General features: G+C 39.3%; 1 protein-coding gene across 1 annotated transcript; it reads left to right on the forward strand.

Moving 5' to 3' along the window:
• The first annotated feature begins 5,963 nt into the window (after window positions 1-5,963).
• Window positions 5,964-14,909, forward strand: rab5aa (RAB5A, member RAS oncogene family, a). Its single transcript, XM_079829949.1, has 6 exons — window positions 5,964-6,122; window positions 8,378-8,610; window positions 8,686-8,837; window positions 8,956-9,078; window positions 9,158-9,251; window positions 13,015-14,909. The coding sequence occupies exons 2-6, from the start codon at window positions 8,445-8,447 to the stop codon at window positions 13,128-13,130; spliced, it is 651 nt and encodes a 216-aa protein (XP_079686075.1). The 5' UTR covers window positions 5,964-6,122; window positions 8,378-8,444; the 3' UTR covers window positions 13,131-14,909.
• The last annotated feature ends 74 nt before the right edge of the window (window positions 14,910-14,983 follow it).

Genomic DNA, 14,983 nt, shown 5'->3' on the forward strand with positions numbered 1-14,983 from the left:
ATCGCCCTGGCCCCAGGGGGAGATCACCTCGCACCTGCCCAGCTCACTGACATTGCCCAGTTGCAAGCGAACGTGTTCTCACCCCTACCCGGTCGAACGAATCTCATACGACACCATATTGAGACAGAGCCGGGCGTGGTAGTTCGCAGCCAGCCGTATAGATTACCTGAGCATAAGAAAAAGGTAGTTCAGACGGAATTAGAGGCTCTGCTAGACCTGGGTGTAATAGAAGAATCCCATAGTGACTGGGCGAGCCCGATAGTTTTAGTTCCTAAAACGGACGGCTCGGGTCGGTTCTGTGTGGATTTCCGCAAGGTGAATGCTGTGTCGAAATTCGATGCGTATCCAATGCCGCGGATTGACAAGTTGCTTGATCGGCTAGGTGCGGCTCGCTTTTATTCGACACTGGATTTAACGAAAGGATATTGGCAGATCCCCTTAACTCCATTATCCAAAGAAAAGACAGCTTTCACAACGCCGTTCGGGTTGCACCAATTTGTCACGCTTCCTTTCGGGTTGTTCTGGGCACCCGCCACCTTTCAGCGACTGATGGACCGTGTCCTTCGACCGCACACTGCGTATGCCGCAGGATACTTGGATGATATAATCATCTGTAGTAATGATTGGTGAATGAATGATTGGTTTCCACTTAGGGCATGGACAGGTGCGTCCCCAAATTTGTAAGACGGCGGCCATTACAACCTGTCCACGCCATAGACTGTAAAAAAATATGGACGTAGTGTCCGTGACGTCACCCATAGGATTCTGATGAGCCGTTCTGAAGCGCAAAGTATGGACGAGATGGCCGTTGCCATCTTGGCATCGCGCGTCACTCCCGGATAACTGAAAATGGGCAAAAAGGGGGGACGTGGGCGGAGCTTAAGTGACATGATGACTAACAGACAGCAGATAAATGGCTATCCACCTGTCACTCAAAGTGGCCACGCCCTTAATTATGCAGAACTTTAATGCTTTATATAATGTAAACGAATGAGTTATAAAAAAATTCACCCCCCTCACAGTTGTCATGAAGGGCAAAATTAGCCGTATAGACCAAAAACACAATTTGTACCAGGCTGTAAACATGTTTTATTCTGCTGTAAAGTTGGCCATTTTAACATGGGGCTCAATGAGATTCTGCTCCCTTCTGGAGCCTGTCCCTAGCGGCCAGTCGATGAATTGCAGTTTAAGGCACTTCCGTATTGGCTTCAAGAGAGACTGCGGGAGGTTGCCGCTTGGTCCGCACCCAAAGACCAAAAAGGAGGTGAGGCAGTTCCTGGGGCTGGCGGGATATTATAGAAGGTTTGTACCTAAATATTTGGACCTCACCAGGCCGCTGACTGACCTCACTAAAAAGGAGGCCCCAGATACGGTCCAGTGGACGGAGTCGTGCCAGCAGGCTTTCACCAAAGTAAAGGCTGCTCTGTGTGGCGGGCCGCTCTTACACTCTCCTGACTTTTCTCTGTCATTTCTCCTGCAGACTGACGCCTCGGACAGGGGGTTGGGGGCAGTCCTGTCCCAGGAGGTAGAGGGCGAGGAGCGGCCGGTGCTGTACGTGAGTCGGAAGCTTTCCAAGAGAGAGACCAGGTACAGCACCACTGAGAAGGAATGCTTGGCGATCCGGTGGGCCGTCCTCACCCTCCGCTATTATCTCCTGGGACGGGAGTTCACCCTCTGTTTGGACCAGGCCCCTTTGCAGTGGCTCCACCGCATGAAGGATACCAATGCGCGGATCACCCGTTGGTATCTCGCGTTACAGCCTTTTAAGTTCAAGGTGGTCCACAGGCCGGGGGCGCAGATGGCTGTGGCCGACTTTCTCTCCAAGATGGGTTGGGGGGCGTGGGCTGCGTAATTTTTACGTATACAGCTATACACGTCTCCGTGTGGACGAGGCCTAACTGTCTATCTACGCCAAAACATCCATTCCGGTAATTAGAACAACATCAGTGATCTTTAGACCCACCTGATTGGCTAATTTATTGAGGTTTAGCTTGAATTAGACAGATCTTCATATATCACTTTTAGAGGCTTTGCATGAAATCTAAAATGGCTAGATCTTTGTTATTTTACTGTGATGTTTGTTATTTAACTGTGTAAAAATAAAATGTTTTAGAAGAACATGATAATAGTATATCATGTATATGAACAATGTCTTTTGTCTTAACATCTGAAATGCCTGATTGTTCAAAACTGTTCTTCTCGAGACAGTGGCACATTTACAGAGGATGAGGATGAGAAAGAGCAAGGTGTGGAGAGTGTTGTCAAGGCTGGATCTTGGATCTGGCACACCAGAGGTTTTTCCCTTTGGCCTGGCACGAGACACATTGCCTGTAATGTGGACAAAGTCCTCAGGCCGGACCCAACACAAAGACGTGATGCTGAGGCAGAATTAATCTCTATTGCAGCTGAACAACTATATTGAGTGTACTGTATTACAGCCCGTGCTGAATATACAGACATTCAGTACTATACAATATTCAGCACAATACTATAATTGCAGTGCATAGGCTACAATTTATTCAACATATATTGTAAGATGTGATTACTATATCCTTAAATTCATTAAAAGTCTTTGGGACGTGCTGGAGGAGACTGTTCTTGACTCTTGCATTGTCAATACTTGATCTTGACCAAAAATCAATGCACCTCTAAAAATAAATGCTGTGATGTTATTTCCATCAAGAGGTGCATCAATTTTTGGTCAAGATCATGTATTGACAATGCAAGAGTCAAGCACTTTGTCAAGTCTCCTCCAGCACACCCCAAAGACATTCAATGAATTTAAGGTCTGGACTCAGAGGTGCCAATTCATGTGTGAAAATGATTCTTCATGCTCCCTCCCAACCATTCCTTTGACAGTTTAAGCCTGATGAAACTTGACATTGTGGAACATAGTCATGATGTGTCTTCCTAGTTCCTACATGGTTGTTTAAGAAATTAAAAGCTACACACTCGATCAATTAGGGTTAGAAGAACTGTTGCCAAACATATAACAAAAATCACTGCAATAATGATCCAATCATTGACTCTTAAAGCTGCAGTCTGTAACTTTTTGCGCTAGCGGTTAATAAACAGAACTGCATGCGTCTAGCGGAAGAACATTGCAGCCAGAACTACTTCTCTCTGTTTATGTCTATGGCGAGTCACGCAGGGACTGTGCTCCTCCCGGTTCCTACCAGACAGGTCTGAAATAGTCCCAATATAAACACTTATTATATTATATGTGTCCCATAATGATTCAGGGTAAGACAAAAAACACGGTTTGGAAAATGGATTCATGTTGTACATTCTCATTATATAATTTTTTGTAAATATTGAACACAAAAAAAGTTACGGACAGCATTTGCCAATTTAAATCCAAACAGCGGATTTTTTAAACATAATTACCAAATTAATTTACTGTGTTACAATATACTTTTTTTCTGTAATTGCATGCATTGGGTGCTGTGTTCTCCATTTTTTAACTGTAGCAGTGTTTATATTTTGACTGGCTGTGTAAGATCTGAAAGCATTATTTGCATTTTGAGCACAGATAAACGGTTTTGTGGCAATTGTTTGATTTTGCCAGAAATGTTCTCTGAATTTAGATTTGGTTTTGTGTTTAAGGTTTTGAGAAAGTAGGTGATGGGTTCGAGAAATGTGTTTTAGCGATTCAGAAAAACTGCAAGCAGAATCTAATAGCATTATTCAGCATCCTTGCGCCCTCTGTTGGTAGTCTTCATAACGGCATGTCAGAATGAACAGACCGAGACGCATAGGCCTACTGTATGAAGTTTTTTATTCGTTTTTCCCCCCACACAAAACCACAAAACATGCACACAACATGCAAAACGTCACTCGTCTCCTGCAAAAGCAAACACTTTATTCAAAACTAAAAATTGTGTTTTTGTGTAGAAGCAAAACATCAAATGATTAGCCATGTACACACCAAACTACACACTGATGTGAAAATGTAAACTACTATATTGTGTCTTTTGTTTATTCAGTAAGCAGGAGATTTCATAGTGCTCACATGTAGGGGAAAGCGAGGCACAACCTAACGCGGGGCTAGTTGTAATATGGTTTAAAACTTTCCTCACATGCCAGGATGACGAAACTTAGTGTATTTATTAGTGGCCATATCAATATTATTTCGAGAAAAAAATATTTGGAATATATCACTGAACATTTATTTAATCATAGCAAAAGCACATTTCTTACTTAAGTTTATTTTTCATCAAAAATGTTTGTGTTTACTTAAAACTAGACAAATATGATATTATTTGAATCTTATATCTGTTATTTAACAGTTGATATAGTTCTTTAATGCTGATTTAACCAGCAGAAGACACACGTCTGGGTTTCAATCCCAGTTGAGCAGGTGGGGCCTGTTGTTGACAAAACAAATTTGACAAAATATTTTAGTTCGTCTTGGATTTTTTTGTTTTGTTGATTATATCAGATAACATTTTAAGCTGCCATTTGGTCATAATGTGCCCCTCACATGTTACAATGTACCCCATCTATGGGGCATGTTGTCACATTTCACTTCCATTCTTTCTTATCAAGAAAAAAGTAGGCTATACACTGTATTAATGAAGCAAAAACAACTTTAAAGACAGATAGTCTAGTAGTAAGCATAAAGATAAATCAGACTGGTTTCTGATTGAGATTCTTCTTTGGGGTTTAACGGCAGCTTGCATTCAGAGGCGTTGCACTACTGCCACCTTCAGGGTTTATTTTCCTGTAATGTCCATTACATATTGTCCTCATCAGACCTGTCCTTGTTAAAAACTGCAACATCTTCTGCCTTGTTCATTCACCTTTCCAGTATTATTCCTGTTCCTATTAATCCAACGTTTCCTAATTCTTCCAATATGTTTTTTCGCTGTTCTTCATTTTGTCTGCAAATCATAAGAATATGTTCTATAACTGATTCAGTCTTTTTTCAGACTTTCAGAAAAACATGCTAAGACATTTAACATCAAACATACACCAAACATAAAATTGGGGGATACATATAACAGATCTTACATCATACAGGGCAAAACATTATTCTACAAATGACTTTTTTCAGTATGAGAGATGTTTTTATACACTTCTTATTTCTAGGAATTAAGTCATACAATATTTTAAGATCTTTACAGAAAAAAAGAATTGAGGGTGCTAGATTTTATTTTAGCTTCATGAAACTTTCCAAGAAGAATAATTAACGTTAATATGTTATAAATTATATCAGAGCCAGTATTACAATCCAATAAGATGCTACACTGCAAAAAATGATTTTCTTACTTAGTATTTTTGTCTTGTTTTCAGTCCAAATATCTAAAAAAAATCTTACATTAAGAAGCATTTACTAGACAAGAAAAAGTTTTTGTCTTGTTTTGGGGGAAAATAACTCAAAATTCAGGGAGTTTTTGCTTAAAATAAGCAAAATAATCTGCCAATGGGGTAAGCAAAATAATCTTGTTTTCTGTTTGAATTAAGATTATTTTTGCTTACCCCATTGGCAGATTATTTTGCTTGTTTTAAGCAAAAACTCCCTTAATTTTGAGTTATTTTCCCCCAAAACAAGACAAAAACTTTTACTTGTCTAGTAAATGCTTCTTAATGTAATATTTTTTAGATATTTGGACTGAAAACAAGACAAAAAACTAAGTAAGAAAAGCATTTTTTTGCAGTGTAATAGTCTCATCTATTTTGATTATTTTGTAGAATGTATAAAAAAATATTAAATAAATGAGTGGTTCAGGTTCAAGATTACAAAAAGAACATTGTGGTGAGATGTCTTCTTTAAACTTATTAAGAAAATCATTACATGGAAAATATGTCTGAAGTATTTTAAATTGTATTTCTTTTACCACTGTCTGATTCAGATTGTCGACTGAGTGGAAGTACGACGTTTACATGGAGGAAGGACGTCATTGCAGGGCGGAAGTATCATCTGACGTGGCATGAGGGGCGGAAACGCTTGTTTGTGTTTTGGTTCTAAAGGGGAAGTTGCGAGAGAAAAGAAAGGAGGAGACTTGATCTGGGTTGGTAAAATTCCCACTAACCGACCCCAATAATAAGGAAAACCTCTCAAAATTTGTGGCACCCCGTCGTCGGAAATCAGTTCTAGCAACCTGTCGGCTGACTTTCAGGTAAAAAGACACCGAATACCTCCGTTGAATGTGCCGTTTTCAGGTTTGGCGTATCCCTCAAGCTAGTTAGCCACTTTAGCTTGCTAGATTTCGTCAAAAATGTTACAGGCCCCTTGTCCTAATTCTGCCCACACAAGTCATCAAATCTGATGTCTTCAGCCGAATATATATACATATTATACATGGGCTTGTTTTTTAAAAGCGTGAATATATATTCATCCTGTCGTGGTGTGTTTAGCTGAGGCTTATGTCGGAATGCAGTTTGGGTGCAAATAGGGTGGGAATGCTGGAGTGAAATTGAAGTTGCTTATGATATTGTCGTTATTATCTGATTCCCTCAGGTATATAGCCGATCACTGTAGTTTAATAGACTTGGCATCTGAGCTGATGTGGGCTGTCTTTGAGAGTAACAAGACAGCTTGTTCCTTGGCTTGAGGCTCAGGGGTGTGTTGAAAAATAGGGGAATTGTTTAGGTTGGGTATATTGAAGTAGTGTGATGTTGAAAATACAGGTTTATTTTGGGTATATGATTCATCTACAGGATGGCTGTGTGTCAACCTTCAACACAGAAATCACAGGTTTGTTTTTGTTAGGCCTGTCATTAAAACGGACCACAATCTGACCAGCAGCACTTGACCAAAACCTTTTACAGGTGATCTGACTTTTGCAATGTCATGACTTGTTTCATAAGCTGTGCTTTTTTTTAAAAGTTTGTTTCGATTTTGAATATTCTATGTTAGCCATGCCATTGCACTCTGGGAAAGTGTGAATAGACAAATGTTGTTATATCAGCTGTTATGCATACCAAATGGATTAATTCAGCAGTCTTGGCATGGTTTGTGTCGTAAACCAGACATGCCAGGCTTGCTTCTCAAGGAGTTGGTTTATATCCTGTTATGTATATAGAGATCCTGTTGTTGATTTTTGACTTGAGCGTCAAAGCAAATCTTGGTTTCTCTTTTAGAAAGATCAGCTTACGATGATGCAATGTCACAGCAGCCACACGAGCATCAGGGCTCTGTTTTTATGTTCTCCCATTTCACGACAGCATTAACAGTGCAATTTTCACAGGGAAAGTGTTTTCCCTGCTGTTTTATGCCTTGAGGTCACTGCCACAATGTCTAGGATATTCCTCGAGGTTTATAACCGCCATTGGAGTTGGTGGCTGTATCTCTGGTATTGTATCCATCCCAGATATGTGTTGTCATTCTGAAGGCTGACGTTCTTCATTGGGAATTGTTGTATCAGGCTTTTTTTTCCCTGGGCTAAATGGGAATGCTTGTTTTGACTGCTTACTCGGGACGTTCTGTGCTAGAATGGGTTACCATGGCTACAGACATTTATTTCTGCAAGGATTTCAGCAATGTTAAATTATGGTCAATAAAACAATTGTTTTCCGTGTTTTTAATGGATTTAGAGTTCCCACAGTCATTGAAATATTATTGAATTTAAAAGTCATGAAAACGTTTGTGCATGTGTGTGTTTGCCGTTGGAAATAAGTATCTTGCGCTCACCAGGGCTGCCCGTTTTTCATCAAAATATATTTTAAATGAAATGTATTCCTGTGATTGCAAAGCTGGATTTTCAGCATCATCACTCCAGTCTTTAATGTCATCCTTCAGAAATCATTGTAATATGCTGATTTCATGCTCAAGAAACATTTCTCATTATTATCAATGTTGAAAACGGTTACATACATTGTGTCATAGATGTATAAATACAAATGCTTTAAAATATTGTATATTCCTTTTGTGTGTGTGAATGTTTCACAAATTAGTTCTGAATTAAGTCAGACTGTCATTTAAGAATCCTTACCCAGTAATGACAAAATCAAAGAAATGAGTCAAGTAGTGTGGGAAGGGAACCCCTGAATATTTTAGTGAATACATATTATTAGTTTTGTCATATAGTAAAACAGTATAATTGAGTACAAATAGCATCTTTAGTCACTCCATAAATTGGTTTGAGATCATTGTAATTAGTTGTCAGGGTGTCATATATTCAGCTGTAAGGTAGAAAATGTGTAAATCTATTTATTTTTGTATCCAGCCTTTTTAGACTAAGAATGCCTGTCTCAAAACCAAAAATAGCTTTTGAGTTACTAGTCGCTAACACTTTAGTCAAGATGAGCGATTTCCCCATAAGAGAGCTCTGCATATATAAAAAAGAGAAGAAAGAAAAGATCTTTGTCTGCAGTCAACATGAAAGTGCTCTTTTTCATTTCTCTTTTTTTGGTTACATGTTACCCTGTGCAGCCAGTACTGGGACAGCTCTCTGTGTGTGTGTGACCGCCTAAAGGAGACGGGGTGATTGACGACTGTCATGGCCAATAGGGGAGGAGCAACACGTCCCAACGGGTCCAACGCGGGCAATAAGATCTGCCAGTTTAAACTGGTCTTGCTAGGAGAGTCAGCTGTGGGAAAGTCCAGCCTCGTACTGCGCTTTGTCAAGGGGCAGTTTCACGAGTTTCAGGAAAGCACAATAGGAGGTAGGAGATTTTATGCCTACATTTGTGTATACCTCTTTGTACGTGTTCTTAGCAACTTCTCATTTTTGCTTCCAGCGGCCTTTCTAACGCAGACGGTGTGCTTGGATGACACAACGGTAAAGTTTGAGATTTGGGACACAGCCGGACAGGAACGTTACCACAGTTTGGCCCCCATGTACTACAGAGGTGCCCAAGCTGCCATTGTAGTTTATGACATCACCAATGAGGTGAGTAGATTCGTTGTTCTCTTCATGAATGAATAGTTTTTTTATGACCAACTTTGTCATGTTTCTTTGTCTCTTCTGTGTTTCTGTTCCTGTGCCATTGGCTTTCTTCACCCCGAAGGAGTCGTTTGCAAGAGCAAAGAACTGGGTTAAGGAGCTTCAGAGGCAGGCCAGCCCAAACATTGTCATTGCACTGTCTGGGAACAAAGCTGACCTTGCCAATAAGAGAGCTGTGGACTTCCAGGTATACATGGCTTCACAACGAGACAAACCAGAGAGAGTTTTTATATCTGACCAAAGCTGTCTCCCTTTTATTTCTATAGGACGCTCAGTCTTATGCAGATGACAACAGTTTGCTGTTCATGGAGACGTCAGCAAAGACTTCCATGAATGTGAATGAGATCTTCATGGCCATTGGTAAGGTTTTACCACATAGTAAAACAGTAGCTAAATTGACATGCACTCAAATAATTTGTTAGTAATTGGATTGATGGCTCAGTTGAATTGAAAAGGCTTCATGTAAACAGCTCAGTCGATCCACAGAGCTCGATCGAATTGAAAGGGGTGATGTAGACCTGAAATAATCTTCGCATCTAAACGCTTGAATATGACCATCATCTCATCCGGATTCAAAAATACATTCCAGGCATGCACAGTGATGCCCGTGATGCATATGTTCACCAGAGCCTTTTTATAATACGATTTCTGATGTTTACATACATTTTACTACTTATGGACGTGCATATGTTTATTATTCTTGATTGCAAAGTTTAGGGTTTATATAAACAGAACTTTCAGAACCTCATTGAATTAATTCAGATTGATTGAAAATTAGTGATGATTTATAAGTGTATTTATAATATCTTGTAAATGCAAGATTCAGTTAGATGCTTTGGTGCCAAGAAATTCATATTGAATAAATATTTTATTATTATTAATTATTTAATAAGGTGGCATTTAAATTGATCAAAAATTACAGTAAAGACATTTATAGCATTAAGGCGGGTGCACACTGTGTGATTTTGGCCACGATATGGCCATCTGAGACAAATTTTGCAAATCCTAAAAGATTCCTCTGATCCTAGGCTAAAATCTTAAGTCTTGGATCGTTAGTTTGACATGTTCACCGGCAGCCGATTAATGACCGCTGCAATATAATTTTACCTCTGACGAAATTCTGGCAGTGTCACAAGATTTGGCGCACATTCCTGCAGTGTGACTTCTTCTAGGACGACCGTCAAATTATCTTAATTTTTCAAACAAACTATGACCAAACTGAGCGCTAGAGATTTCTTTGTATCCACCATTTCAATCCCGCGTGTATGCAGCTCACTGTCACGAACATGTCATTTGCCCCGTTTCCACCGAAATTACCCGGAACAATTTGTACTAGGAACTTTTTTTTTTACAGGAAATTTTTTCCTCCAGACCTGCTACTGTCTGCATTTCCCAAGGGGGTAATCGAGCACCCGGAAAGTGTGTACTTTCCATAGGCCATCACCTGCTGTTAGCATTCCTTTGACTCCCATTCATTTTGGCGTCACTTTGACAGCGAATAACTTTACATCTGAGGCGATTAAAGACTCCATTTGACCATTGTTTATTTCTAAAGACACACGGCAATGTATAAAAGGCTCCATTACCTTGTATCTTACACTATCGCTCCGTAGAAGCCGTTTTTGTAAAAAATAGACTAACGATTGCGTCATAACCACGCGACTCTGTCGCACAGTAGAGAAATTACCGTGTAGACAGGAGGAGAAGCTCGCAGGCAATCTTTTACTGTCTATGAGGCAATCGGGGGGACGTGGAGGCATAAAGTCCGATAAAGTCAAGGGAGAAGCATGGGGAGAAGCCCATAGAGAGCCAAACAACGTGATTCAGATTTCACTTTGCACAACTACTAGAGGACTAACTGTCAGACAGGTTGCTCACGTCACATCTACGTCGTCACGCTCAGTCTGAGGCTGCGCAGTACACTCAGCCATCAGGAAGTGAGTGCTTCTAATTGACTTTACTTTTTCCCGTTGAAGTCTATGGGGTCGCTGTGTCCATTTCTTTTACTGTCTATGGCATTTCCACTGTGGCCTAAAGTACCGTGAAGTTAGTTGGCAAATTAGTCCAGAGACGTGGGACTGCGCGCTACTGCTCCTCCCAGTCACCGACGTACAGTAATCATTTTTGTGCGATACTGGAGATGCAAGCAGTGCTGCTTTTGCTCGTAAAGCTAGATTTAAAATAAGACAACGTATGTTATTATCAGCTATTACGGACATTGACTGTGCGATTGCTGAGACAACGCACGCCATCGGACAGAAAGAGCAAGACTGATATTTATTGAACGCAGAACGAACCTCGTAAAAGACTTTTAAAAATGCTGGTTGAAATAAAATGCTGTGTGAACTCAACCAATCAGCATGTTCAGCACACAAGTCCCACCCCCGAAAGTTCCTGAACTTTGAAAAAGTACTACCTCGCGAGCAGGGCCATTTGGAGGGGGAAATATTTACCTGCAACTTCATTTAGACCCCGGTTCCTGCGGTCGAAACACACCGAGTACCACCCCAAAGTTCCTAGTTTCTGGGGAAAGTTCCTGCGGTGGAAACGCGGCTATTGATTGATTGATGATATAAAACTCCGGACAAGTTTTCTTGCTTGCATCCTTTTTTAACACGCCTTGACTATCGTACAGTCTGACATTAATGACAGCTTAGATCTTACAGTGTGACATGGCTTACAGCGGGGATCATTTTCGTACAGTCTGACAAGGAACAAACGTAAAGGACTATTATAAATCGCACAGTGTGCACCCGGCTTTACAGAAGGTTTCTGTTTCAAATAAATGTTCTTTTGAGCTTTGTATTCATCAAAGGGCCCTGACAAAAATGTATCACACAAGCATCAATATCTGTTTTCAACATTGATGATAATAATAAGAAATGTCTCTTGAATACCAAATCGGCATATATAGGCCTTTATCACAGTCCTGCTCTAAATATTGTCAATGGAAGGATGCCAGTTTTGAGAAAATACATTTTTGTGGAACTTAACAATAAATGTTTATTTAGATTTACATAATACCCTACCATGTAGGGCTGGGTATTGACACAAATTTCACGATTCGATTTCTACTCACAAGCTTTCAATTAGATTCAATATTGATTATTTTGGATATATATCAAATGCAGTACAAGGCATCCTCAAGGAAAAAAAATCTCAACTAATGCTGTAAACTCTACAGGGAGTCAGTTGGTTTTACATTACTATAATATTGAAGGTTAAAATTAACTGATTTGTATACAAACACTTCAATTACACTCAAGAATGTTTTTTTTATTATAATAAAGTTATAATACTAACTTTACTGATTTATTCAAACATGCATTAGCCTAAATATTGAAGAACATTAAAAATTATGATGAATATGTAATGTTGTGCATATATTTATCAAAATGCTCCTCTCTAGAGTAATTTTTTTAGCTCACTAATGAGTTTATGGACACTGAATGTTTATTCTGAGGTAATGTGATGTTACTTGACATTGTTTACAAGCGGTTTTATTGACGCCTTTTCACGGTTGAAACACTGATTGGGCGATAACGTGACGTTATACATATTTCAGTGCGTTGTACTCTATCTTTTAACATGCCATCAGACGTTCATTCATGTTTATTTTGCTTTATTCACGTGAGCTCCGCACTACCGCTTCGCGGTATCTGTCACGCCACATTAAACAGTGCCAAAACTGTATTTTTTTAAAAGAGTTTTAATAAAATATATGTAAATAAATGTAAAACAAATTGGTGCCTTGAGAAGAAGTACCTGTGCAAAATTTTTCATGAATAACAATCCCGTGTTATGGCCACAGCCTTTGATGCAGGACTTCAAACTCAGAAGTGTGATAAAGGCCTATTAGAATAGTTTCTGAAGGATCATGTGACACTATTTTTGATCAAACAAGTAATTATTCTCCTATTAGTTATTATAACTAATATTAATAAGGCTCTCAAAAGCCATGCTAAATTGAGAATATATTATTGTCTTCAAAAATTCTTCAAATTTCTTCGTATTATTGTTTATTTCTTTAAAGAAACACTACATATTTGATGATTGATTATATTAGGTATTTCTTTGTATTTTATGTATTCTAGTGTTAATTTCTTGTTTTGTCTCTCTTCAGCGAAAAGGTTGCCTAAGAGCGAGCCCCAAGCTGCCGGAGCCAACAGTGGGCGGAGTAGGGGCGTGGACCTCACAGAGACAGCCCAACCCACTAAGGCCCCCTGCTGCAGCAACTAACGCAAAAAAAAAAGCCCTCACAAAACTCTGTTACCGCAACAACTAACGCAAGGTCCCGCCCTCCAACTTGGTTTTGACTAACTAATGAAATGCCTCCGCTTTCCCCATTTCCACAACTCTCTTACGCTGTAACAAAAGCTCTGCCCCGCCCATGTATCTGCGGTGTTTTTGTTTTGTTGTTTTTCTGTACAGACCCAGGCCTCTTACTGTATTCATGCTTAAGGTCATGCCTTGTCTCCAAACTGTAATATATGCCGTCACAAATATCCACCAGAAAAGAAAAAAAAAGCCATTTGCCTGAAAAAAAGGGGTGGGGCCTCTGCAAGGGTTCACCTGCCCTGTCATAATTCAGAACTCTACAGTCTTCTTCGTCATTTCGTTTTTTTTATTTTTATGATTTTGTTTTATAAAAATGTACTTTTCAGAATAATGGATGCATGTATCACTACAAAGCCTGAAAAAGGTAAATCAAAGTTTTAACCTTATCCAACAGCACACATGGTGAGAGAGGACGTGACAAATTTACCCGGCCCCTTTGCTCCAACCAGTCTCGTTTCCCTGCTCTTTCCCTCTCGCTCTGATTCTGGATCTCCCAGCGGTTCTGTTCAGTGGCAGACTGCCCACTTCCTGAGGCTGCACCGCCAACAAAAAGCCCACCTCCTTCTTAACCACACACACACTATCCACACAGCCAAGATCCTGCCCCCCTGTTATTCTCTCACCAGTTAGCAAGCCTTCACTTTTTTTCCCGGCATTATTGGCACAGTCCTATAACTGAGTGAATATTGGCTGCGCTTTCACTCAGCATGAAAGGCTTACACAAGGACGTGATATTAATTTAGTAAAAAAACAACAACCTGTCTACGTACAAGATAAGTAAATTCCCCTTCACAAACATGCACCAGTCACACTCACACTCTTCTGGTTCTAACTCACCCAGGTGTTTCTTACTCCATGCCTTGCACTAATTTTTGGTCTTGATATTATCTCTTGCAAGAACAGCCAGAGTGATATAAATATATATAAATAATTTACTGTAAATAGGGTGTTGCAATGTATTTGTCTTTTCCATTTACTGTTGCAGGACTAATGCTTGATAGGGAGTTAGATAATCATAAAAAAAAAAACACAAAAAAAAAACAATTGTACAGTAACCAGGAATTGCTTTGATAGGGGGTTGGAGTTATGTTTCTTTTTCACAAAATGGTTAAATTATAATCAATGGTGGTCTTATAAAAAATGTATGTAGTGTTATTAACAAAAAAAAAAAAAAGCTTTTCTTTAGTGGTCTGTTTTGTAATTTTCATGAGAAAGCAGAAACGTTCACAGCGTTTTGTCACTAACAGTGTCCACATGAACAGACTATGATGGATCTTCCTCTGCTTTTCTTCCCAGTATCAGACAACACATCCACTTTTAACATTCTCTCAATATTCTATCCTTCAGGATACTGGTACCACATAAATTCGCTGCTACATTAAATTTTGTCTCTTTTTTTTTTTTTAAGCTTTTCCCCTTTGAGACTAAAAATGCAGTTACCTAAATATTACTGTTAATGTATCAAATAAATTTCTTATAAACGGTATTGATAATATTGTGTGTTCAGAGGGCCAAATTAACTTCTTGTCTTATCACTGAGTGGAATTCCCATCCCAGTGCAGATTCTTCTGTAATAGCATTTGTTTGTGATAATGACACATAATAAGTAAATTGTATACCTTGAGTCACAACACTTATTTGTTTGCTCATAAAGGACTGATTGATGATTTTATTCTATGATTGATTGCGGTTAAGCTTCATTTGTGCAAAGTGTTTCTTTTCTTTATTTTTTTTTGTGATGCCTGTCTGTTTTA

The sequence above is a fragment of the Gobio gobio genome (genome assembly GCF_949357685.1).
Source record: "Gobio gobio genome assembly, chromosome: 11".
NCBI classification, from domain to species: Eukaryota; Metazoa; Chordata; class Actinopteri; order Cypriniformes; family Gobionidae; genus Gobio; species Gobio gobio.

Excerpts from the sequence above, each read along its gene's own strand:
- rab5aa (XM_079829949.1), top strand. The coding sequence starts at position 8,445 with ATGGCCAATAGGGGAGGAGCAACACGTCCCAACGGGTCCAACGCGGGC. Across the intron at positions 9,079-9,157 it reads AGAGAGCTGTGGACTTCCAG|GACGCTCAGTCTTATGCAGA; the intron begins GTATACATGGCT and ends TTATTTCTATAG. Across the intron at positions 9,252-13,014 it reads TGAGATCTTCATGGCCATTG|CGAAAAGGTTGCCTAAGAGC; the intron begins GTAAGGTTTTAC and ends GTCTCTCTTCAG.